General features: G+C 42.1%; 1 protein-coding gene across 9 annotated transcripts in view; it reads left to right on the top strand.

Moving 5' to 3' along the window:
• TRPS1 (transcriptional repressor GATA binding 1) overlaps positions 1-26,209 on the top strand; it is a 286,919-nt gene extending 260,710 nt beyond the window's left edge. For all 9 annotated transcript variants that reach the window (XM_063131073.1, XM_063131070.1, XM_063131072.1 and 6 more), the window contains 2 exons: positions 17,824-17,946; positions 24,667-26,209. In XM_063131073.1, the coding sequence (XP_062987143.1) occupies positions 17,824-17,946; positions 24,667-25,728 (1,185 nt within the window). In that variant the 3' untranslated portion in view covers positions 25,729-26,209. The remainder of the gene's footprint in view (positions 1-17,823; positions 17,947-24,666) is intronic.
• The last annotated feature ends 287 nt before the right edge of the window (positions 26,210-26,496 follow it).

Here is a 26,496-nt window from a genome sequence, read left to right as displayed (position 1 = left end):
CATCACTTGTTGTGCTGGAATCTCATATATATATACATACACATACACACACACACAAATACTTTGAAGTGTTGTGTATGTGAGACTGAAAATATTTCCTGTGGGGAGTGGGAATCTATATTTCCTGTGGGGAGTGGGAATCACCCACTTTCTCCCTCAGATTATCTGCCTATAATCCAGATTCTAATCTTGTATGTCTTTATCATGCTGGTCCTTTTTAAATAGCTCATCTTTATTTACTGGGACTCTGGATACTAGGTGCACATTACTGAAGCATCAGTCTTGTGTTTATTTCCTGCAGCTCACTCTTTCAGTATGCTCTTTTAAGGGAGAGAGATACAGCAAGCAAGGACTAATAAGAAACTGAAATCACAAAACCTTGGTTGCAGGCCAACAGGCATTTAGTTTTGCAGTTAGGTTGGCTGTGTGTGTGTGTGTGTGTGTTTGAAGAAGAAGAAAGGAGGGGGGAAAGAACAGCTTTCTTACTGTCAGCCTCAACATTACTCAGATTGCTGTATCCACTCTGAAGGCTTTGGATTTGTTTGCAATGAAAGATTTGTTGTGGATTTTCAACAAGGCTCCTGTGTGTGCATGCCATGCTTAGTAAATATTGGCCTTCGGGGTATTTTTCAGTCACACTGAATGGACTGTTAATTTCCCCAAACTGCAAAGTGCAGAAAATCCATTTCCCCGATTTTTGTTGCCATTGCATCACTTGCTTTTCCCCATGCAGAAGCAAAATAATAAAAAAAATCTTAAGCGAGACAGCCCTATTTAGAAAGCAGGAGAGCAGCAGACTGGAAAAAGAAAGAGGACCGGTGCTCTTCCTTTCAAAATAAATAAATATCTCACTAAATTAGGTACAAAAAAAATCATGCTGAGGCACCTAAATGGCAGAAACTTTATGCTTCCCCCCCCCATTGATTTCGTTTTGTTATTTTATTTTAGAGTGACATTAAAAATGACCATGTGACAATATTTCATTGACTAATATTTGACTACTAATTTTTGTCACAACGTAATATTAATTACAGCCCAAATTCTAAGTTTTTGCCCTTAAATTTTCCTTGCTGTGCAGAATTGAAGATTCAAAGAAACAGGATGTTAATGGTTTTCTATACTGCTACATATTCTACATAATCTAACCAAGCTGAATACTTAAAAATGTGCAATTGCATGAATCTGTGGAGATTTTGTAATTCATGGAGAGTTTGTTGTTGTTTAATAATTTCTGAGGAACAAGTATTAGTCTCAATCTTCTAGATTTGGACATGGGTTGAAATGAAAGCAATTCTTCAGATTCCTATGTTAAAATTCAGATCACGCTATATGTATGTGTATATCATTAGAGCAACATTTATCAAACTGTGTGATGGAGAACCTTTGGAAAACCTATCAGTTCCTCAAGAACTTATGATGAGTTCATCAATAGGAAGTTCAGAAATGACAGACAAGCCTTTCTGGAAGACGGTTTGTTTGGCCGCTACTAATCTTCCCCTTGAATGAGAAGCTGAAGGAAAATGTTGGTCTCTCTCTCCATTCATGCAAAGCGCTAGGGAATCCCAGCGACCTAACCGCTACACTATGTGAATGGATTGTACATGCTAGGATATTCCCTTTTATCTCATTCAATGCTCAAGAGTCGCACGGCAGTCTCCACGGCAGACAATTCAAGGTGGAAAAGGTCACCCCCAAAGTCAAAAGTTTGAAAACCACTGACTTAGAGGAATAGGCAGAAGGTGGGTGATCACTTCTGTACTTGTAACCAATTATTATAATTTGTTATTGTTTCTATACTTCCATCATCATCAAGTCATAATTATTTCATTAGTCACATCAGCCACTGGCATCACATCAAAAACCTATACAGAAAACCTTCAGAAACTGGGCCTACCAAAATACATCCACACCAACATCCAGAAAACAGTCATGCTTAAAACGTGCTCAAAAGTCAGGAAATTCCAGAATCGGTAAAAAGCATGATTTTACAAAGCCCATCATGTCTGTCTAGAAAAACTGCCGTGAGTGAGAACAGAGAGATAATAATACTAATATAGAAACAAAATACAGGTTTTTCAGCCACAGTGGAGTTGTATGTAAGTGGTACTGCTGTTCAAAACTCTCCAAAAGTCTTTTATTGAAACACCTACAGGGTAAGAACTTATAACATTGTTTACCTTTTGGATTTACCTTGAGTTGTCTAGAAGCGCTGATTTGAAGAACACACACACTCTTATGTTCTACGCATTCCTTGTTAGCGACTGGAAAAAGCTTGTTATTTGTGCTGTCTGCTAAAGGGCAGCTTTGTAGAAGTATTGCCTGGAATTAGCTTACTAGGCCCATGTGTTGCCCATTTGCTTGTCAGGGATAGTTTAAGAGGGCAAAAGAGGAGGCTTGAGTGACTGCCATTCTGTCTTAAGGTATGGTAATGAGGCTAATTAGAAGAGATGAGAGCTCAACCAGATCTGTGAAGGCAATTATCTGGGAAACTTTTGTGTCATGGTTTATCTTTATCAGATGACTCCTTCTCTATTTTGGCACTTGCTTGAGGCACAGGGAGACTTCGAACAGGGTTGTTGCTTTCAGAAGACTGAAATGGAAACATTAAGATACTACAGCATGTATTAAACCGGGGACATCTTACACTATTAGACTGCACAGCCCCAAACGGAAATATGTACTTCAGCAAGAATCTCTCTGCCTTGTCCTATATTCCTCTGTTGAGGTTGCATAAATGAAAATGAATTCGTGTTTAAAAATAGCATGCCTGAAAAGTCAGTGGTGCCTTCTGCTGTCTTACTTCCGATTGTTGAAACATTGTGCATTTTAATGTGACTTGTACAAAATTAGAATTTGCCATTTTTGATGGGAGACTGCATAGGAGCGCGTAAAGGGATATAAGAAAAAGAAGAATGCCTCCTAAACTAAAGAGCAACTGGCTGGTTTTCAAAACAGTGCCTTGGGAACCACATTTGTCCATTCTCCATTGAAATGAATGGAGTTCTTGCTCTTGTTCAAGTCCCATTTATTTCTGTGGGTTGTACGTATGGAAAGTTCCCACTGGATTGTGCCCTTTGTTTCAAAACTTCAGCACATCTGACTTTGACATCTCATCTTGCCGCAGACACTGATTAGAAAGGAAACATTAAACACGGCAAATGAAAAACAGGTGCTCTACATATTGATGGAAGAACCTTGTGTACATCCCACAAAGACAGAAGAGGTGGCACATGATGACACAGGCGCCTTAATTCAGCGTGAGTGTGTTTGACGACTTGAAGAGCAGTGCTGCAATGATCTCGGGCAACATTCCCCAGCCTGGGGCTGGCTGGGGAAGATGGGAGTTGTAGTCTTAACACTTCTGCAAGGCACCTACCATTGACGTTTTACACATCTGGAGGGCACCAGGCTGTGGGAAGGCATGCACACACACACACACACACTATAATTCAAGCAACATTTGAAACTACTTTTCCAAACCTGCAGCAGAGGCATTTTGTGGTGCTTGGTGTGGAGGAGGGTTAGTGGGGGCGAACGGGCAAGTTCCTTACGTGGAGTGGAGGAGTGCTTTCTATTCGCTTTCTTTGTTATATACATGATGTTCATATGGTGGTCATGTTTCCTGTTGTCAAAGTATGCAACAGCTTATCTTTTTGTTATAAGGGGTCATGCCTCCATTAAAAGCATCCCTGAAGAGTCGCAGCCAGTTTGCGATTGACGAATAGTGTGACTTGATCTAAGGCCGCTTCCTATGTTCTTAGGATATATAACCTCTTAAATTACAAAATAAAACCACCAAATTAGGGAAAAAACACCAAAAAAATCTCATTTCTCAGAAGTAATCTCAGAATTTCACAATAAATCTGAGCACCACCCACCAGGATGTTCTCCTACACATGTTCTCCTACGACAATGGAATCAGTTACCTAGGTTGTGGGCTCTCCCACACTAGAGGCCTTCAAGAGGCAGCTGGACAAGCATCTGTTGGGGATGCTTTAGGGTGGATTCCTGCATTGAACAGGGAGTTGGACTCGATGGCCTTGTAGGCCCCTTCCAACTCTGCTATTCTATGATTCTAAGTCACTACGGTTGGGTTTGCACAGAAGTTTCCAATGGACTGTGCCTATTGATGATTCAGTGGTCTAAACGGGCACAAATAAATGGAAATTTATTTTCCATTTATATTTTCCATTTCCATATATATATATATATATATATATATATATCTATCTATCTTAGGTTTGTATAATAAATTCTCATTTATTTGTGCCATTTAGACCATTGAGGATAATGCAAACATATTTATTTCCAATGATGGTTATCTAATCCCATTATTCCTGGCTCCAAGGAGAGGTCCTTTGAAGCCAGTAATAATGTGATTAGGTAATCATCTTTGAAAATAAAGACTTTCCCTAGAGAAAAGGGTACCCTAGACAAATAGCTCTCCCAAATCTGAAATGCGTTGGGTGCTGTTCTTAAAGATTTTTCTATAACAACTTTTGGATAATTTTTCCATTTTTCTAGCCTTCCCCATGCCTGCTGGGAATGATAGGAGCTGTAATACAACATTTCTGGAAGGTGCCGCATTGGGAAAGTCTAGTTCTAGTCACTATACCGCAAATGATAAAATGACCACAGCTGATAAAATGACCAAAGGATCACCAAAAGTGTGGTTAACTTCAAATTCTTGTGTCAAATGTGTCATATTAGAACTTTGTCCAGAGAACCGCCATGTTTGACCAGTGTTAGAAAGACATTTTTGTGACCTTTAATAGTCTACTAATGGTATTTCTTCTGTCAGGAATGTCATAGCTGAATGAATGGGGCCAAGTTTAGAAGCGGGGCTACTGCAACTAGTCATTGATTATCGGTAGACCGCAACATGGCCTTTAGGGGAGGGGGTAAGCTGGGGCAGGGAGACTAAAGCTTTTGAAACATCTGACTTGGAACGATAAACACTCGCTGCCTGAAAAACAAGAATAATGAGGCCATTTTTTCAGTATTTTCATTTAATGGATTCCAAAATAGTTACCTCATAAAATAAATAGTTTTAAGTTTCCACATTACTTTGCCTTTAATCCATATAGGCAATGAACGCTCGTAAAGGAATAAAGAATGTTTGTACCCTCAAATATCCTGGGTTGAATCTACCACAGAACAGCTAATTATCTTTCTATCTCAAGAGTGAGGTATCATTGAGTGTTCCACAGAAATGCTAATTTTGCCAAAATTGCTCTTGTCCCTAAGGCTGAGGCCAGTGTGTATATTTTGTTAAAGAAAGAGCATGGCTGATATTCCTCTTGTATGTCCCAACTTGACTTAAATGTTTAAGACATATGTGTGCAACTTCATTTTTGTGAATACTCTCATTAGGGTTTTGTGGAGATGCAAGTACATAAAATTCTCTATTATAGACATTTGTTATACTTCATCACTGCATGATACAAACAAGATGGCTGACGGAATGGTTGAGTCTCTCTTATGTCTTGACTTCCTCACTTTTTTTTTCTTGTTCACCAGAGGGCTTAACCCAGTGCTTTGGGCCTCAGTATGCTGGGAAGGGAACTTTTCTTCCTTCCACTAGGACCTGCTGCTTATCTGATATGGCCCCTCAGCAGTGTACAATGGTTCTGCTATGGATCTTCAACCATGTGTCAACAAGAATGGAAAACCTGTGGCCTTCCAGATTTTGCTAAACTCCAGCTTCCATCAGCCTCAGCCAATATGGCCAATGGACAGGGATGAGGGATGATTGGAATTATAGTTCGACAATATCGGAGGAGTACAGGTCGCAGACCTGTGCTTGTCACCACTAGCCACCCATATGCTGCCAGTGTGGTGTAGTGGCTAAGGTGTTGGACTGGAAGTTGGGAGATCCGGGTTCTAGTCCCCACTCGGCCATGGAAACCCACTGGGTGACTTTGGGCCAGTAACAGACTCTCAGCCCAACCTACTGCACAGGGTTGTTGTTGTGAGGATAACATGGAGAGGAGGAGAAGGATGTACACGGCCTTGGGTTCATTGGAGGAAAAAAGGCGGGATATAAATGTAATAATAATAATAATAATAATAATAATAATAATAATAATAATATGCTGCCAAACAGCCACAGACACTCAACTGCCCTTCTCTCTGCTCTTCTACACAGTATCATTCTAGACCCCTTTATTGCAGCTTGCTCTGAAAATAATGAGATTTATTGTTATTTATTCATTTTTAGAATGGGTTGCTTGTGCGTTTGGTTTCTGGCTAGGATGAGAGCGTGTTTTGAAGATGTTTTAACAAGCTCTTTTGAGAAACTAAGATGAAATGCCACCACTTGGTTATTGCAGTTTCGGAGACAAAATATGCCACCCACATTTAGGGAACCTTTGGAGGAATGGAGACTGTGGTCAATAGTGTAAGCACAACATGAGCTTAATCCTTCATCACATACTGCATGGGGATCACAAGGACGGTATCAGGGACACTATTTCAGGTTTTGATAATCAATGTGTGTTCAGGAGGGGGATGGATTTCAGTAACAGGCAAGATTTTCATCTTAGTTCAAAGGACTGTTTTTCTTTAAATGTCCTCCTTCTTCCCCACCCCTTCAAAAGCAAAACAACAGCAGCATTTAAAAGCATGAAGTATTCCTTTTCCAGAGGCAGCGTGCCTCTGAATACCATTTGCTGAGAAACATGAGCAGGAAGGTGCTATTGCACTTAATGTCCTCCTTGTGAGCTTGCCATGAGCATTTGATTTGGTCTCATCCAGCATGGGCCATGGCTCTTTCTTATATTAGTTCTTGGTTTATATACTTCATTACAACGAGAAGCATAAATGTTCCTGAAGAATAACCACATATACTCTAAAACATGGGTCTGCTCTCCTGATTTCCCTAAAAGGTGCCCCTAATGGGCATGGCACTAGATTTTCTTGCACAAACATTTGGCCAATCAGTCCTGACAGACACAGGTTTTTCCAGTAGCTTTCTCCCATTAAACCCTTTGTGTACCAGCACTGGTATTTACAACCGTCAGACCAATGTATTTTGGCACCGTTGTTCTTCTACACCCAAACTCATAGTTGTAATTCCCAGGGATCACAACAGTACGAGAAAATACATGACTGGCCTATAAATCACATACTTTTCGAAACATTAATTAACACAAGTCCGATTGTCAACCTGACTGTTGGAAGTTAAGGCCCAGTGAATCCCCAAGAACTTACAATTAAGTGGAAACAATAACAGATGAAATTGTGAGATGGACCTGCTAAAAAAACACAAAATTGTAGTACCAAGAATAAAATTAAAATGTGTAATAGCAAAAAAAGGAAAAGGAAAAGGAAAATCCACTTGCCTCCTGGCTTTGGTGAAGAAGTCTTTCTTTTTCATTATTCAGTTTGTCCCAGCAACTTTGCTTTACATACTAGCGATCAATCCCACAGATCCTGCTGAAGCATGTTTTCCTCAATTGAAATATCCTCCTCACTTTCTTGTAAAAGCCAGATGAAGTTTGCAGTGCTGGATAATTAAAACAAATCTTGAATAAACTGTTTCGTGGAGATAGGAGTTTGATGGCTGGGTATATAAAAATTGTAACCAGATGTTGTGCAGAAGCCACAGCAATATAAAGATCACGAGCCTTTTTTTTCAGTCCAAAGTAAAAATATTCTAATTGAAGTTGTCAGCAGGAGTGAGACTAATGTGCCTGTATTTGATTAAATAATAGTTTATTTAAAATTCAGTGTGGCCCAGAATTGGATGAGACCGAAATAGGAAAAACTCGAGTGCACTTTTTCCCCTCTCTTTTGGCCTAAATAAAGGGGGGGGGGAAATAGACCTTGTGAAATGTTAACAATTTTGTGTAATATTGCCAGTTCCTGTCATTATCAATTGAGCATTTTCACCCCATCAGAGTTCCGCAGCAGCGCCTAGTGCCCAGCATTTATTTCCTTTTCACTCGATGACTGACTGAGTAAAGAAATGAGAGAAACTAAACAATACAACATGGAACTCTTAGAGCTGTTGTAGATGTTCTGGAAGGCTACACAAAAAGGTTTTATTTCCCATGGCAAAACAGTCCATAGTTTCATACAAATCATCTTCCTATTGCTATGTTCTTAAAATGGCGGCAGTTATAATTATCTTTTACGTAAATTGTGTTTGAATACTGTAGAAGACCAAAAAGAAAAAGTTTAAGAAATATATCCTATAAAGTAATTTGGTATCCCTGTGTAGAAAAGTACTCTTAATACTCACACAACTATAAACTTGATTTAGGAAGGATTATATAAATCTAGCCATTGTTCATAATAGCAACAGTTCAGATACCTACATGGAGCCGAGTATTTGTAGAATAATAATAACAACAGCAACAATAATAACAACAACTTCTTACCCGCCTCTCCATTTTGATCAAGGCGGGGAACAACAGTAAATATAAAATACATAAAACTTAATTAAGAACATAATATACATTGTTAAAACATCCTAAAAACATCCAAAAATTCCTAGAACCCTTCAAGTTGAGCAATGGAAATATTATTCTACATATCTAAGAAAATGTGGCACCAAATATTTTCAATTGCCACAACAACAGTTTTCAAAATGCTTGGGCTGGATCAGAGTGAGAATAATGGGTAGTATCCAATGCTGGCAATATGACTGCTCTAAACACATTGCACTAGCAGGAATGACTGCTAGCGCAACAGAAAAGTAGCACTAGCGCAACCTAGGACGCATATGGAAACGACAGCTTCCAGAATGGAACGAGTCAGCGGAGATCCCTTCCGCATTCTCTGCTGACTTACCCATTCCAGAAGTGATCATTTCAGCTAGTTTCTAGTTGCTCCAGTTTCCTGTTATGCTAGCTCTCATTCCCGCCAGCACAGCAGCATTGGACACTGCTTTATATTGGACTTAGTGGTTCAGTTATGTTGGCAGAATTATTGTCTAGTGGAGAAGAATCCTGAATTTTCCTCAGACCTCATATATCAAGTTGTCCCAAGGAACCTGAGACCTTTTATGGTTGTATTGTGTCTTGGCCAGGAGGCCCACCTCTCTCAGCGTCACCATATCTGCAAATTTGGTATGAAGTTGGCTAATGCACAGTTCTTCTCACAACAAGAGTTGCTTTAGAGATATACCAAGATAATTGTTGGTGCAGTTTTTGCTGTGATCTCCTATTTATGTCTTTGCTTAGTGGTCTAGATATGTAGTCCTTGTTTTAATGATACAACAATAGGTCTCCGAAATAGGCACTTTGATATTAAAGTATGATATTATGAGTGATATAATTTTATTTGTACATATGTGTAAATCACTTTGATTACTCAGCTAACAAGCGAGATGCAAATAATTTAAAATCCTATATAGCTTCAATATGGAGTTCTCCAGATATAATGGGCTACAATTCCTAGCATCCCCATCCAGCATACTCATTGCTGCTTATGGATGATGGGAGTTGTTGGCCTACACATCTAGAAGGCACCGGGTTGGGAACACTGCTATGTCATGATAGCAAACTTATTCCCTGAGTATGGATCTTTATACAATTCATACACAAGTGGAAGGAATCAGCAGGAATCAAAGTTTGCAGAGTAGAAAGAAACTTGGGGGGATTAAGGGGGAGGGAACCCCAAAACAGCTCAACCAGGACTGATTGGGCATGGAAATTCTGAATTGTTGGGGTAGGGGAATGGAATGTAATATCCTGGAAAGAGGCAATGCTTCCTTGCTGGCTGGAACTGTGAACAGACCGCAATAGTTTGTTGCAGGTTCATTGTGTACATCAATAATTGTTTATAGGAGGGGTAAGCAACCCAGTTTTGGACAATAATTCCCATCAACCCACCAGCATGGCCAGTGGTAAGGGGATTATGGGGGTTGAAGTTCAAAACATTTGGAAAGGCCCAAGTTGCCTGATCTAGAACTCCACATTGAGTTGTGTCAAATTCATCTCTGTCTAATGTCCAAAATGTCTTGTACTTTTTCTTAGTTAATAATCTCTTTGCAGGACGTGAGACAAATATTTCTAACTGTGAACATGTTGCTTGCTGATGAACCCAAAGTCTGCTCCTGTCCTGTTTTTGTTTTGTTTTTTGTTTTTTTAATAATTCAGATAATAATAAGGGTTAGGGCAATCTTGGGGACAGGGGTGGTAATTAAGACCCCGTTTGCCAGGCATAATAAAGAATAATAGTTGATTGCAAAAGATGATAAACAATTCATACATCTTTGTAGTTATTCTTGTCTGTGTTAATGAGGTAATAACATAAAGTCATTTAAACCATATATTATACTACATTACACTATATTATGCTATAGACCCATGTTTTGAAAAGCTTCTGAATGATTACTAAATGATAAATGGTGAGGGAAAAGTTAATTTCCGTAGTGCATTATCTAAATGAAACTTAACTGATTCAAAATCTGGCAGTGACTGTTATTTTATTTCCTAAATCCTACTTATAAACATGCCAGAGGGATTTTTTTCTTTTTTGGCTTAACATTGCATCTATACAGAAAAAACCCTATCACCTAATCAAGAGAAATATTTATTTTAATTTTTTTTTTAAAGAAAGGTTGCAGTCCCTAGAGAAAGGCCTCATCCACACCAAGCAGGATACTGCGCTATGAAAGCAGTATATAAGAGGCAGGAGCCACACTACTGCTTCATAAGTGCAGCTTATATGTTCCTCTGTTCCAATTTCATTGTTTCATTGTGCTTCTTATTCATAGAAAACGTTTGGAAGGTGTGGTTTATGGAACAGGCTCAGAGATTAAATACACACTTTCTTTTTAATTCTTCTTAAGCTTTCTTTTCCCTTAACTTAATGTATCAGGAAGCTTTCCTGCTAGATACGTTTGGTATTTCCCTGGAAACCTAGCCGTTGTGTTTCATTTAGATGAGGGGAATAATCCACAAACCTGAGAATTTTTCATGTTTGGCCTTCCTCCAAATTATAAACAGCTGAACTGATTTAAATAAAGTTTTAATTTTTAATTTTTTTTAAAAAAAATCCTCACATCTGCGCTGACCAATTTGTGTGCCAAATTTCAGCCCAATGTGATTTGAGACAACTGATATATTAAACACCCAACCTAGGAACTAAGATGGAAACACTGACAGACCCTTAACTGTAGTGGTCCCTTCAGGCAGCATTATTATAATGTACTGGCTAGAAGAATCCACATAATTAAAGTTCAACTTCGCAGAAACGTAGTTTCAATTATAGGCCCTTTGGGCTTTCTTTCCCAAGCACGTACAGGAAATTTACATGGATAACTCCAATTAGTAACAAGTGGCATTGACAGGAATCCAGGTCCCTTCATCTGTGTCCATTGGCTCCTTCCATCAGACATGTTCAGAAGTTCTGCTAAGAGATTCTGTTGGAGCTAGGATAAAACAGGGCTGAATGAAACTGAACACAAAATTCTATATGAGAGTGGCACCCCGTTAATTAAATACGTGTTTTGCTGGTAACGGCTAGCAGGACTAACCTTGGGCAGAGGTTCCAAAAGTTTATAAGTGTTTTGCCATGTTACCACCCTGCTGCATAATTGTGATAACCTGCCTAGAGGATATGCAAGTTTTTGAAGAGAGATTGTCTGTGCTGAAATTGTGGTTAGGAAGAGAATGATTTTCAAGAAGAGGCAAGCACGAGCGATAATAGGAACACCCGCCATTTGATTCAGTATTATGAGCTTTCTTGTGTTCTGAGAGTTTGGTCTCCTCTTATAATGTTAGTCTATCAGGGCCAGCATCCGGCATTGGCATCATTGGGTACGCCTCATGGCCCACACCCTAGAAGGGGTCCATTGCCAACCCCTGATGTCCCTTGACCCTAATTGCTCCTCTTTTGTGCTCCTACCTGTTCACCCAACCCAGCTAAGAAAGTGGGCAGTGAGAAGGCGCAACAACTTCAGCTCACCTTGCCGTATCTCTCTTATCCTATGTGGATTGGGCCCAAAGGGACGGTGCAAGCAAATGGATAGCAGCAATAGCAGTGAAGACCAGGTGGGTCCACTGAAGACATCTTGCCCAAGGACACTCCAAACCTGGAGCCAGAACTGTAGTTCATGTCACTTGTGTTTACGTTATTATATTGTCTGCTGGGAATTGTAGTTACCAGAATCAACCAGGGCAGAAAACCACTTGGGAATCCATCACTCTCCCTCTGCCACCACCAAGGAACAAGAGGGCATTTGAGAACTGAATGGGAACAATCACATTTTGCAAGATAATTAACTAAAATAGAGAAGACCTTTATTTATTTATTTATTTATTTATTTATTTATTTATTTATTTATTTTATTACATTTATATACTGCCCCACAGCTGAAGCTCTCTGGACAGTTATTTGATTATCTTCAACATCAAATAAAAGAATGCTTGGTTGAATCGTCTGGTCAAACTTTTCACATCTCTCCATCAGTGAGAGATTTAGCCAAGAGTATGGCTTTATAAAGTGATTGCCTATAGAGCTGACATAGCAATCAGTAACAGCTTCTGCAAGAAGGTTTGACATTAATGAACTTTTTCATGTGTGCCTACAAAGGCACTGGCTTTGGACACCAGTGTTTCCGAGCATTGATCACATATGCACAGAATTCTGTTTCTTACTCCATGCTGGAGAAGAACTTTTGAATGAAATGCCATTCAATTTATCATATAGCTAAACATTACAAACTATAGAGATTTGTAGTGTGAACAAGCAAGTTATGGGCCATCCAGAGTCCAAAGACCATTGCACTCCTTACCCAGAATTTAAGAGACTCCTTTTAAAAATGGTTTCATATGGAACATATGGTGGGAGATTCCGGACAGATGAAAAGAAGTACTTTGTCATGCAGCACATAATGAATCTATAGAATGAGCTTCCACAAGTTGTAGAGATGTTCACGAATTTGGATGGCTTTAAAGGGGGATTTGGACAGATTCATGGAGGATAAGGCTAGCAGGGGCTACTAGTGAGGATGGATATATGTTACCTCCAGTATCAGAGGCAGTTCCTAGGGAACATGAGCAGGAAGGAGCGCTTGCATCCTGCTTGTGGGTTTCCTCTGGGCAGCTGGTTGGCTACTGTGTGAACAGAATTCTGGATGCTATGGACCTTGCTTTAATCAAGCATGGCACTTCCTATATTCTTACGTTCATGTTCTTATGAAATAGCTTAGAAAAGTATTATTAGTTCCCAAACAGACAATACATTTCCTGAATGATTGTGTAACCAATGTGTACATTCCCAAATATTAATGAATGTGTATCTGGACTTTCAGAATATTTTCCATTTGGAGATTATTTCCTTTCTTCTCACAGACCAACATTTCATGATAATTTCTATGTCTGGTATCCTCACCCCCACCCCATAATCTTTCAGATTACCAAGTTAGATTACTTCCAGTTATAGGAGTGATTTTATACCACTGTGACTTGGAATACAGGTTACAACAGATGTGCCACAACATTGCTTTTCAGAAAGACCAGTGGCCCCAAGATGTGAAAGAAGGCAAGAAGGCACAAAGGGTTACGTGCAATGTTGCCCTAGCAGCCATCCGCTAGCAAGGCAGGACTCCCTCCCCCTCTCCTCCCCCCTGCAGCTCTTCTCACTGTCTGAAAATTCATTGTGGCGAGTTTCCCACCACCACCCTCGAGCAGATTTAGAGGGCACATGGGGGGACTGCAGTGGGGATGGGAAATTGCCCCACCAGTTCTAGTGAGCTGCTTCCACCAGTGGAATGACACCACTGGATACAAGCCACTGGATAGTCTCCAACGGTGTCATTCCGCACACTCAATTAGCACTAGTGGAGCTCCACCAAATCTTTCAGTTGTGCAAGCACTTGCACGTTGCACTAGCACAGTACCTGGACCACTCTCCTGAAAGTGATTGCAATAGTGGTTGTACAAGCAGAACTTAATTGAATTCTCCCTTTGTGCATAGCTCAGAACACAATGCCATTTGTGCTAGTGGAATGACACCACGTTGGATACTGGCCTTTTAAGTTCATTGATTTAGCAGGTATCCTTCCCAAAGTCCTTTATCTGGTATCTGCCCATCCAGCCCAATCAATATGGCAAACTAGTTATTATTATTATTATTATTATTATTATTATTATTATTATTAATTTATTTATTTATATAGCACCATCAATGTACATGGTGCTGTACAGAGTAAAACAGTAAATAGCAAGACCCTGCCGCATAGGCTTACATTCTAATAAAATCATAATAAAACAATAAGGAGGAGAAGAGAATGCAAACAGGCACAGGGTAGGGTAAACAGGCACTGGGTAGGGTAAAACTAACAGTATAAAGTCAGAACAAAATCAAGTTTTAAAAGCTTTAGGAAAAAGAAAAGTTTTTAGCTGAGCTTTAAAAGCTGTGGTTGAACTTGTAGTTCTCAAATGTTCTGGAAGAGCGTTCCAGGCATAAGGGGCAGCAGAAGAAAATGGACGAAGCCGAGCAAGGGAAGTAGAGACCCTTGGGCAGGCGAGAAACATGGCATTAGAGGAGCGAAGAGCACGAGCGGGGCAATAGTGTGACATGAGAGAATGAAGTTCACTGCTGTTTAGCTTACCTTGAATGCAATGATGCCTCACATGTATTTGATGGAACAAGCATTCCTACTAGTGTGGTTGTGATTTCTCCTTTAAATTTTGCCCACATTGATAAGCACTATTAACTAAGCTATGTGCTCCTTAGCGAGAAAGAGCATTCGTTTTTAAAGAGCCACCTTCTCCATTTATAGTTGAGACCATTCTCTTCAATTTAGAGCCATGCAGAGCTTCAAGTACAGGCTGGCATGTAAGTTGCATGGATTTTTTTTTCACTCAAGGTATCTCCATAATATGCAACATAGTAACTGCAAACTGTAGTTTGTCACAGATAATTTGTTCAAAATAATTCCTTGGCTTTAAACAAAATAAAATTTCTGTGAATAATCATCGCACCAAGCATGCAAGCATGGAAAGACTCGTGCTAAGACTACACCCTGTTCAGCATGCCAGTGCAAGTACACTTCATCTCTAAGAAAACGTGGCATGAAGCAGAGATATTCTTCAGTCGAATCAAAATGATCAGCATGAAGAAAGGTTTCCATTTAATCAAAGTCTTTGCATGGTCAACAGTGAATTTTACTGAATTATAAATTTATTAATCTCCAAGAAAGTATCTTGACAATCAGTTGTCAAAATCCTTTGACAAGGATAAGTTAGCAATCCTTTAAAGAAGAGTTTTAGATACTTGTTATGCAAACTTATTAACTGAAGTTAATAGTTAGCTTGTATTTTACCTTGTATCACTGTCTGTTTCCTCATGGTTTCAGTTATGGAGAGAAACAGTGTGGTGTAGTGGCTAAAGTGTTGGACTGGGAGTCAGGAGATCCAGATTCCAGTCCCCACTTGGCCCACTGGATAGCTTTGGGCCAGTCACTAACTCTCAGCCCAACCTACCTCACAGGATTGTGGTTGTGAGGATAAAATGGAGAGGAAGAGGATTGTGTATGCCACCTTGGGTTAGCTGGAGGGAAAAAAAGGTGTGATATACAGTAAATACAATATTATATATAAATAAACATGCTAACATATAAATCTAAAATCACTGCAAAGGCTATCACATAAAGATCCATCCTGTTACATTAAGATTTACGTGAGACAATGAGGTGTAATTACGAATCTGATTTAGTAGTTTTGGGTTGGAGGGGAGGGAGCACTGATTATTCCATTGACATTCTTGATTTTATTACCCCGACTTAAAGTAACACAACCTGCTACACTAATGAAATTGTGTTCTTGGTTTAAAAGGGCAATTGTTAGCCTGACTTTGGTGCTCACTGAAAAACATTTCCCCAATCTTGTTAAATTATTGCACTCATTTTAGATTTTTATGGTCGTGTAGGTTACCAGCCCTCGTTTCTCTATGTTTCATTCATTTTCCTCGTATTGATGATTAATGGGGGATGTCGAACGTTAGAGTGAGCAGGCATCAGCAAATGCAAGATCATAATTAGTTTAGCTGACGAGGGCCTCTGATAGCACTTGCATCTGGATGGAAAAATTACCCTATAGGGAACTGGCTGATCACCAGGTCTTTTTAGTGATACATTGTGAAACACCCGATGAATCAAATGCCCTTTCAATGCCAAGAAAGTGTTCCACACGCCAAGCCAAAATTATGTCTGCAAAAAGCTTTCCATTTGAAATGTATCAGAGTACAATTATAACCATTGTACTTTCTTGGCACCGATACCCCTTTCCCTACAGTATGGAGCAAAGTTAAATAAATTACTTAAATTTGACGAAACCTTGAAATTTTGATTTACAGGGCTAGTAATTTTTTAATTTAGAACAAAATCAGTTTAATCTTTTACTGAAACTGTTATCCGTCCACACTTGTGCAAGATGGAGAACTTTTAATAAAAGTTTATAAAGAAATAATAATATTGGAATAGATTGGTTGTTCAGTTTGTGTGTGTGTGTGTGTGTTTTGCAGTAAAAAAAAAAAAGCCTGAGCAAGACAGACATATCATTGTTTTTAACAGTTGTGCTCACCAATGCAGCCTGGTTTTGAGGTGGTTTTCTGGGTAGTATTCATATTGAAATGAAAAGTCTAATGATATCATTACACTACAGATAAGCTTCTCTCATCATTGATGCCACTGCTGAACAGATTGGATTATTAGTAAAGCTGTAGAATTCATCCACTGGCCCAGCTACTGTTCATATTGCATTTGGATAAGCTATGCCTTTACTTAGGACAAATAAAAGGAAGGACTTCTTCACACAGCGCATAATTAAATTATGGAACTCACTACCACAAGATGTAGGGATGGACACCAATTTGGAGGGTTTAAAAAGGAGGTTGGATAAATTCCTGGAGGAGAAGGCTATCAATGCCTACTAGCCCTGATGGTTGTGTGCTATCTCCAGTATTCGAGGCAGTAAGCCTGTGTGCACCAGTTGCTGGGGAACATGGGTGGGAGGGTGCTGTTGCACCACGTCCGCTTGTTGGACATGGTGCAACCAGTGATGGCTGGTTGGCCACTGTGTGAACAGAGTGCTGGTCTAGATGGACCTTTGTCTGATCCAGCATGGCACTTGCGTTCTTATATTTTCTTAACTAAAATCTATTCGTTGATGAGGCAGTTTTGCCTGATTTCATCTCAGCTTTAAAAGTAGCATCATTAGCAATGCCATACCTTTTCAGTACTGAAATTGAGTCGTGATCTCCGTAGGCTGTGGGAAATAGAAAGGCGGTATACGTGGGTTTTAGAATTACGTTAGCTGATAAGTCAGTGTTGTGTGTATTGTTAATGAAGTATCAACTCTCTTACAGCTACAGGAAAGAGACAGGACACAAACTTGATTTAATTAGAAAGAAGAGAGAGAGAGAGAGAGAGAGAGAGTTCGCTGTTAATGATCACACTTTTAAAATAAAACAATTAAAAATTGCTACAAGCAGCTAATAAGATCAGCAGGAATCATTTTGTGTCAAAGCAGAATATTGAAATTCAGGGTTTGGAACCTAGTCATTAAAAGGCACAAACTCTAAAGTTCAAAAAGTTAAAGCTGTTACTGGGGTGGGGGCAGTGGGGGTTGGAAGAGAGGCGGTGGTGTTTTGCACACCTCATCCATCACTGTAGGGTAAATTGTAATGAAAATCAGCGGTGCCTATTAAGCACAATTGAACCTGACCTCATTATGGGCAGTGCGGTTTTATACTATCAGTTGTTGCCAGCCTAGAGACAAAACTCCTGTGTTGATTTGTCCTAACTTCACAGATCATGTGACTAACCTTTGACCTTGTGTTCCCCCCCCCCTTCCCCTGTTTCAGAGACGTAGAGGCTCGGGTGTTTTTTGTGCCAATTGCCTGACCACAAAGACCTCTCTCTGGCGAAAGAATGCAAATGGAGGATATGTATGCAACGCGTGTGGTCTCTACCAGAAGCTTCACTCGGTAGGACAAACTTACTTGTTTTTTGCAGCAAAGACTTTAGGCAGCTCGGCTGAAAGTTGGGCAGCTGCGGTTAATTTCCTAGCTGTGCTTCTTTCATTGTGGTCACTCTGGCATCAGATGTGATTCATTATGGAAGAGGTTGAAACACCATGGAGAAAAGCCCATGTTGGAGGGTACCAATGAGACATTGCTTAGTTTGATCCAAAATCAAATCCAAATCAAAATGGGATGATTTCCTTCTCCTGCCCAAGGAACTCATAAAAATGGGTCGCAAACAGAACTTGTTGAGATGCTCATTTTGATCATGTCGGGAGCAGGGCCGGTGCTACCATAGTATTGTAGCAGGGCCGGTGCTACTCAGGCAGCCACCTAGAGCGCCAAGCTAAGAGGGGCGCTCTAGGCAGGCACTCACGTGCATTGTTGGCTGGAGGCCGGCCTGGGCCGGCCCGAGGATTCAGCTGGGCCTGGGCGGGTGAGATGGTGCCCCGCACCCGCCCAGCCAAAGCAAAGCCAGGGACGCTGGGGTGGGGGGGCGGCTCCATGTTCAGACTGCCGCCCTGAAGGCGTCCTCCCAGAGCCACTCTAGCTGCCCGGAAACCGCCCTCCCAGAGCGGGGAGGCCCTGCCGCCAGAAAAAGAAAAAGCACATGGTGAGCTCGACCTTGGCTCAAGCCAGCCTATGCCTTACTCCCAAGGAAAGGGCACTGGGTCGCCTCGCCTCTCTCCTCAAACAGGCCGCGATGTCCAGGCAGGTGGGCAAGCGGGACTCCCTCTCTTCCCCCAGGAAAGCTAGGGACTTGTGGACTCCTCACAAGGCAAACTCTCCTGCTTCCCGATCCTGCGTGCAAGGATCAAGGGGACTTGCATTCGAGAAAGCATTGCACCGGGAGGCACCAGTGCAGCCCTATCCACCTATGCCTCCTTGCTCGGAAGCCTTATTCCCCCGAGTAAACGTGCAGAGGGGATCGGGACGCCAGGCTGCATAGCGGGTTGCGTTCGCACGGAAGTAAATCCCGGTGAATTCCAGACGGCTCGGTCCCACATCGAAGTGAGGGCTCTCCACTCAGTCCCAGCTGTCCACTCAGCGCACACGTTCGGACTTCCGCGCAATTTGGGGGTGGGGGTGCAAGTAGCTCGCCTTGCCTAGGGCGCAAAATAGTCTGGCACCGGCCCTGGTCGGGATGGCTCTTTGCATGAACACGGTCCCAGGTTCAATCCTTGGCATCTCCAGGTAGGAGACACCTGTCTGAAATCATGGGAACGTAGGAAGCTGCCTTTTACTGACTTAGACCATTGGTTTATCTAGTCCACTATTGTTGGCACTGACTGGCAGAGGCTTTCCAGAGTTTCAGGGAGCAATTTTTCCAGCCCTACCTAGAGACACCAGGGATTGAGGTTCAAAGCACATGCTCTACGACTGAGTCATGGCCCTTCCCTGGAGTGCCAAGACTGGTAAGCGCATACCAGCTTTTCCCAACCTCATGTCCTCCGTATTCTGAGCATCCCCCAGCTAGGGGTAGGTGAAACTAGCAGTTCCACTTTCTCCTGCCTTTAAATCTCATGTTCTTTCTCTCCTGAATATGAATGTTGCAAATTTTGGTAAATTCTTATGAAAAATGAGCTGAAATGAAATTCTCACCCATCTGCACCAGCTAATTTCAATGGGTACAGCTGTTCTCAGCACGGAGAGGAGCATGTTGTACCTGCCTGCCATGCAAAAGAGGAGGACCCTACCAGGAAAAAAGAGGTTGCGACTTTAAGCACTAGAATCATCAGGTTCAGCCCAAGGCAGGTCGCCGCCTGAAACGGGGACCCACTGCAACGCCTGCCTGCCCACTACCAGGAAGTTTACTTCTTCTGGCACGGACATATGTGCCCTCATCACCAGCACACTGTCTGTAAGGTCTTTCTGGCTTCAGGACCTGTGTGGTGCCTGTGTCCCCGGCAAAATATTGTGAGAGGTCCCAGAACTCCAGGACCTCTCGCAATTGCCCAACCTCATGCAGGCGCCGTGTGGCTCCTGAAGGCAGAAAGTCCTTTCAGGCAGGTGCTGATGATGGCATACATGTCTGCACCCTGAAAAATAAACCGATTGGTCAGCAGGGTTCGGAAGCGCATGAGCAGGTGGGCATGTGCATGCAGTGAGGTGGGACATGCACAGACGAGCGAGCAACTGCTTTTTGGACATCCTGGCCGCCTGCATGGCCAGCCGTGCACGCGGCCAGAAGGACCAAGAAGAAGCAGAATCATTGGAGGGGGAAAGCGCTGTTCTTCCCATACTCTGCCACCTGCTGTGCCTACTTCCTACCGCTTCATGATAGGGCCGGCTCTGACCATCACTGAATATCTTGACCTCAGTTCAAACCATAAGAAATAGAGTTGAATTTCTTAATGAATTGTACTCCAGCAATTTAGATACATGTTTTTGAAAGTTTTCCCAATCTGTGCAGGCTCATTTACATATGCTGGTTAGCGTTGCCACCTCATACCCCCAAACCCCGGAAGTCAGCTGTTAAACCTACAGCTGACATGGGATGTGGGGAGGCAGCCTTAATGTCTTGCCGTCGGCTCACGTTGCTGTATGATGTGCCTGGAAACCTGTTAGCTTCAGCAAAGGAGGGGAAAAGGGGAGAGGAGAAATGGTTGGGGGGCTTTGAGGCAGGGGTCCCCAACATTTTGAGACTTGTAGGCACAATGGGGAATTTAAGAAACTGCTGTGGGCACCAGCTCAAAATGGCTCTTATAGAAGATGTAGCTAGTCACATAATGGCTGCCTTGGAGGGCCTGGTTAGTCAAAAGTGAGCTAAAGAGGTTGTAGGGAAAGAGATGGTGAGGGTGTAGGCTGGGAGGGATGGGAAATAGCAAGGTAGAGTTGAGAGAAAGAGCAAGGCCAGAGGCTATAAAGGAAGAGACTGCCATAACATTTTACAGGGTTTTAGTTAAAAATAAATAAAGGGGGGAAGGGAGTGGAGAGATTCATGGGAACCCTTTGAGGTCTCCATGGACTCCTCACAGGACAGCCCTTTTCTAAGGTTTCCTCTCTCTTGTTTCAACTGGAAAGAAGATAGAAGTTGGCATCACCATGACTTCATATTTTTTGGGTTGGATCCAGAGAAAAGGCCACAGAATGGTCAGGCAGAAGGCAATGCCATTGTCACCCCCCCCCTTCCATAATTTTTTTTTAAAAATTACCCTGACCATTGGTCTGAAATATTGAATACTTTATAGCTGCAAGAAAAAAAATGTTTGAGGGAGATTAACCCCCCCACACACACACCTCATAATATATAGGAAGCAATCCTTATAGATGTGTGCTGGCAACATTGCTAATTGGCAATAAGTTGTAAGACCTTTTATTTCATTAGTACAGAGCGAAGATAACACCCTTTTCAGCAGCAGTATTGGGAGTATGGCAGGGAACGGCCACTCGATGTACACTGATGTTAATGGCTTTAATTTAACTCTGCCCAATCAAAGGCCAAAGATATAATTAAACCGTAACCCTGCTAGACTGTGACAAACAGAAACACACTGAAGTAAATGTAGGTGTTTATAGAGATTTCCTCAGTTTTTCTTCTAATTTGAAGGCTCTTTTTGCTTAAGCTATAGAAAGCTATTCACAGGGAAATACTAATTCCCGAATACCAAGGTTTTCATATGCACGTAAATTAGTATACACTGTAGCCAATATGGATAGGTCTTTTCACTTTTGGAAATAGGGTACACAATAATTCACATTCAGTTATTTAAATTTGCATATTGATATTCTGACCCCACCCCCTTTTAAGAACTGTGATTTATTTTTGCAATAGCAAAACAGGAATAGCCAAAATGCCCATCATCACGTCAAAGAGTGGCGTATGCAACCTGTGTGAGCACATTGTTTCAGCATGTTTCACTTTTCAGTTGGTGGAAATTAGACCAACTTTTCCTGTTGGTGGAAATTAGACCAACCAGTAGGAGGACAGCATGGGTAGCTTTTGCTTCTCCACTGAAATATTGCTCATAAATTCAATGCTTTCCTTCCCCTCCCTGATATGAGTGCATGGCATTATTCAGTGTGTGTGTGTTTGTGTGTGTTTGAATGAGGGAGTAAATGGAGATAAATTAGATTAGTGTTGTGGGGGTAAATCTGCCCTTTGCCCCTGAGGGTGCTAGTGTGCAGAGTAATGGCTGGTCTTTGCTCCCCTTCAACGGTGTGCTAAATTGAAGCTAGTTCACTGTGTCCCATAGATCATTGTGGACACTGTTTAGAACTTAACTACCATTTAGAAAAGACAAAAAATGAGTCTAATTAAGATTAAGGCAAGACTTAGCCTGTACAGTGGATTTATTATCCTCTACGGCTGCAATCCTATACCCACTTACTTAGAAGTAAGTGTTGAGAGTTAGCGCAATCCCTCTCTCCCTTCACAAAAACCACTTTAATCAAAATGTTTGCAGTGGCAAATCAGCCTCGGTATCTTATTCCCAACTCTGCCACCATGTGAAGGGGGAGAGGGGGGAAATCCCTAGTCCCCAGCAGTATATGTGAGGGCAAACAGTTGCCACCCGTTATGTCCACCTCAGCCTGAGCCAGGGGACTCTCAGACCTTACAGGATACTCTTGGGGGTTGAGGAAAAGGGGTTCAGCTTCATCCCACCCTATTCACAAGCCTTAAACTTAAAATAATCAACAATAGCAGTAGCCAACCAGGAGGCTCTGGATTTAGTACTAAGGCTTACAGGGAAAAGAGACACGCGCAGCTCTAGAAGTACAGATTAAGGGCTCATCATGACCTATGAGCCTTTCAGGACAGGGAAGGGAGGATTTTGGGCTTTCGCAAGCCTCCTCCCACATCCATATGCCAGTGTGTTGCCCCAGAAACCAACAGGGATATTCCAGAGTGGCTTTTTTTAAAAAAGGAGAACCTAGGTCCTGCACAACGGTAATAATAATATTTACAAACCAGGGAACTTGGCACCACCGTCCAAAGGATGGCAAAAATGCTACCCCCACGCCCATGGGCACAGAGCCACCCCACACAGCTCTGTGCCCATTTGAGGACCTGGGAGCCCGTGCAACACCAGCTGTGGTCCTCGGGGTTGTTCCGGGACCACAGAAAAACTGGGAAATCCATGGTTGTAGTTATCCCAGGGAAAATCTCTGGTCATCCCCCATTGACCCCAGATCCTCTGTGTGTCATTTGAACCCACAGGGACAACCTAGAGACAACCCCTGGATATATACATGGTGTAGATATGCCGTAAGTTTATTTACAAAAGGAAAAGAGGGATAAAAAGGCATACAAAAATGGAAGTAACCCCCGCTCCCCAAAAAACCTTACTTAAATTTGCACTGTACATTACCTAAGTATAGGTCTTCCAATAGGACAGGATCCAAAGAACCACAAACCTGAAAGCAAGTTGAAACATGAAGACAAATGAGCAGGTCCAAGCTCCCTCTTTGTATGCTCAAACCCCTGACAACTCAAGGGAGATCTTAATTAGCCAATCACAGGCCAACTGAGGCGGCATCCCCAAACCCTAAAGGGGAGGACAAAAGTTTCCACAGGAATACAGCTGCGATCATTCTGTCCATTTAACTGAGTCTAACTTAACAGGTGGTTGCAACATTATGTGCCACTTCAGCCTTGTCAAATGGAGTCAGACACACAGTCAGAGCATACACAAGAAATGGCGTTCTTGACAAGGACTCTTATAGGTAAGAGTCGGAGGGGTGAAGATCTCATGATGTTTTTATTGTGAGATCCCCCCTCTGTTTACACATGGCGCGCAACAACCTCAGAGGGAGAGGCGTCGCACCCATCTTGTTTTGTTTTTTAAAGGGGAAGATGTGCACGAGCGCTCGTGTGCAAAAGGTAAGTTTTTTTAAAAAACAACAACCTTATTTTCCCCGCTCCCCTCACTCCGCCCCCAATGGGCGCAGTGCTCCTGAGGAGCTCTGTGCCCTGTGCGCGGGGCCTGGCTCCTTGCGAGGAGCTGGGACAAACTGCAACGCCTGGCCACACATTCCGTGGTCTCAGGCTCAGCCCGAGACCGCGGAAAAACCAGGCCTAAATGGGAGGGTGAGATCCCGGGGCAAGGGAGGGATCATCCATCCCTGATCCTGGGATCCCCTGTGCGTCATGTGGAAGCAAAGGGACGATTCCCGGGGATCGCCCCAGGATTTCATCCCATCTAGCTATGGCCTAGGTCTATTCTACATAGGACTAACATTGAATACTACACACACACACACACACACACACAGGGCTGGTTCAAGACATTTTGCTACCTGAGGCATAAGACAAGATGGTGCCCCCTCCCATTCCATGTACAAAAGCTGACTGCACTGGCAGATGAATCTGACTTCAACACTAAACTTGAAGGCAGCAGGCTAACTTACTGGGTGCAGAGTAGGCTACAAGGCACACAGGTCTCTCTTTGAACACCTTACTGCTGCCTCCTAGTATCTGCTGCCTGAGGCGACTGCCTCACCCTTGCTAAGGGTAGGGCCGGCCCTGTGTCTGAGTGTGATTTAAAATTAAGGAGTCAATTTCTAGTGATTGTTGACCTTGCAGCTTCTTGTTTGAGGAGAACCATTCCTTAAGACCATCCTCCTGAATTGGCTTGATGGGACTCAGCTCTTAACTATAGCCAGAGATTTGTACTAACGGTTCTGCAAAGCTTTGCTTAGCATTGCTCTTTTATTTATGATGTTATTGTGTTTTATATGCAGACTCCCAGGCCTTTAAACATCATTAAGCAGAACAACGGTGAACAGATCATTAGGAGACGGACGAGAAAGCGCCTCAACCCGGAGGCACTTCAGGCTGAGCAGCTAAACAAACAGCAGAGAGGGAGCGGCGAGGAACAAGTCAACGGCAGCCCGTTAGATAGGAGGTCAGAGGATCATTTAACAGAAGGTCACCAGAGAGAAATCCAGCTTCCCAGCCTGAGTAAATATGAAGCCCAGGGTTCATTGACTAAAAGCCATTCTGCTCCGCAGTCAATATTGGTCAGCCAAACTCTGGATATTCATAAAAGGATGCAACCTTTGCACATTCAGATAAAAAGTCCTCAGGAAAGTACCGGAGACCCAGGCAATAGTTCCTCTATATCAGAAGGAAAAGGAAGCTCAGAGAGAGGCAGTCCAATAGAGAAATACATGAGACCTGCTAAGCACCCGAACTATTCGCCACCAGGAAGCCCCATAGAAAAGTACCAGTACCCACTCTTTGGGCTTCCATTCGTACACAACGACTTTCAAAGTGAAGCTGATTGGCTGAGATTCTGGAGTAAATATAAGCTGTCCGTTCCTGGGAATCCACACTACTTGAGTCATGTGCCTGGCCTACCAAATCCTTGCCAAAACTATGTGCCTTATACCACCTTTAATCTGCCTCCTCATTTTTCAGCTGTCGGATCCGACAATGACATTCCTCTAGATTTGGCGATAAAGCATTCCAGACCTGGGCCAACTGCAAATGGTGCCTCCAAGGAGAAAGCTAAGGCACCACCAAATGTAAAAAATGAAGGTCCCTTGAATGTAGTTAAAACGGAGAAAGTTGACCGAAGTACTCAAGATGAACTGTCAACCAAGTGCGTGCACTGTGGCATTGTCTTTCTGGATGAAGTGATGTATGCCTTGCATATGAGTTGCCATGGTGACAGTGGACCATTTCAGTGCAGCATATGCCAACATTTTTGCACGGACAAGTATGACTTCACAACTCACATCCAGAGGGGCCTACATAGGAACAATGCACAAGCTGAAACGAATGGCAAATCTAAAGAGTAAAATAAAATAAAAAATTTAAAAAAAACCTTAGCACTTAGCACAATTAAACAGAAATAGGTTTCCTTGATGGGAATTCAATAGCTTGTAATGTCTTATTAAGCACTTCATATAGCAAGCATGCCTTATCCAGTATACAATCCTTTATTCTTTTCTCTTCCCTCCTTTTCCTTCCTAAAAACAAAAAAGTAAATTCCCAAGAAGGTAAAGCAAAATGGATGGCAGCTGGAATGGGGACAGGGGGTGGGGCGGGGTAAGGAAGCATCACTTGGGACGTGTCCCAGCAAAACTATACAAAAGACACTATATCAGGGCAAGTTTCTTTGAAAAAAAACTTAACCAGACAACTAATGCTTTTGTTCTTGTACAAGAAACATAGTTGGCTAGAATGCAAAGATGTGTAATGCTGACGCAAGCAGGTGTACAGTAACATATGCACACTGTATAGTGAAATGGACTTGTTAAATAAACTGATGTCCAGAAATCTAGTAGTATTTTTTTTCTATTTGGGTTCACTTTGGCCTTATTAGAGCATCCCACTGCATCATCATTTCTGCAATCAGGAGGCAGTAGTTTTCTCTAGATATCTCTCATGCTAAGCCAGTAAGTAGCTACTATTTGATCACTGCAGCCTGCCGTCTACAACAATGCTCTGTCCCGAGACTTTCAAAGTCTAGTCCAGCAACAATGACCCTGTTCAAAAGACACGCTAAGCCATGGTGGTTAAGCATTTTGAACTAAACATTATGGCTTGGTGTGTCATGCGAACCA

Source organism: Elgaria multicarinata, chromosome 7, assembly GCF_023053635.1.
Source record: "Elgaria multicarinata webbii isolate HBS135686 ecotype San Diego chromosome 7, rElgMul1.1.pri, whole genome shotgun sequence".
Classification (NCBI taxonomy): Eukaryota; Metazoa; Chordata; class Lepidosauria; order Squamata; family Anguidae; genus Elgaria; species Elgaria multicarinata.
Note: the sequence above shows the minus strand (reverse complement) of the source record. Positions and strands in the feature narration are given on the sequence as shown.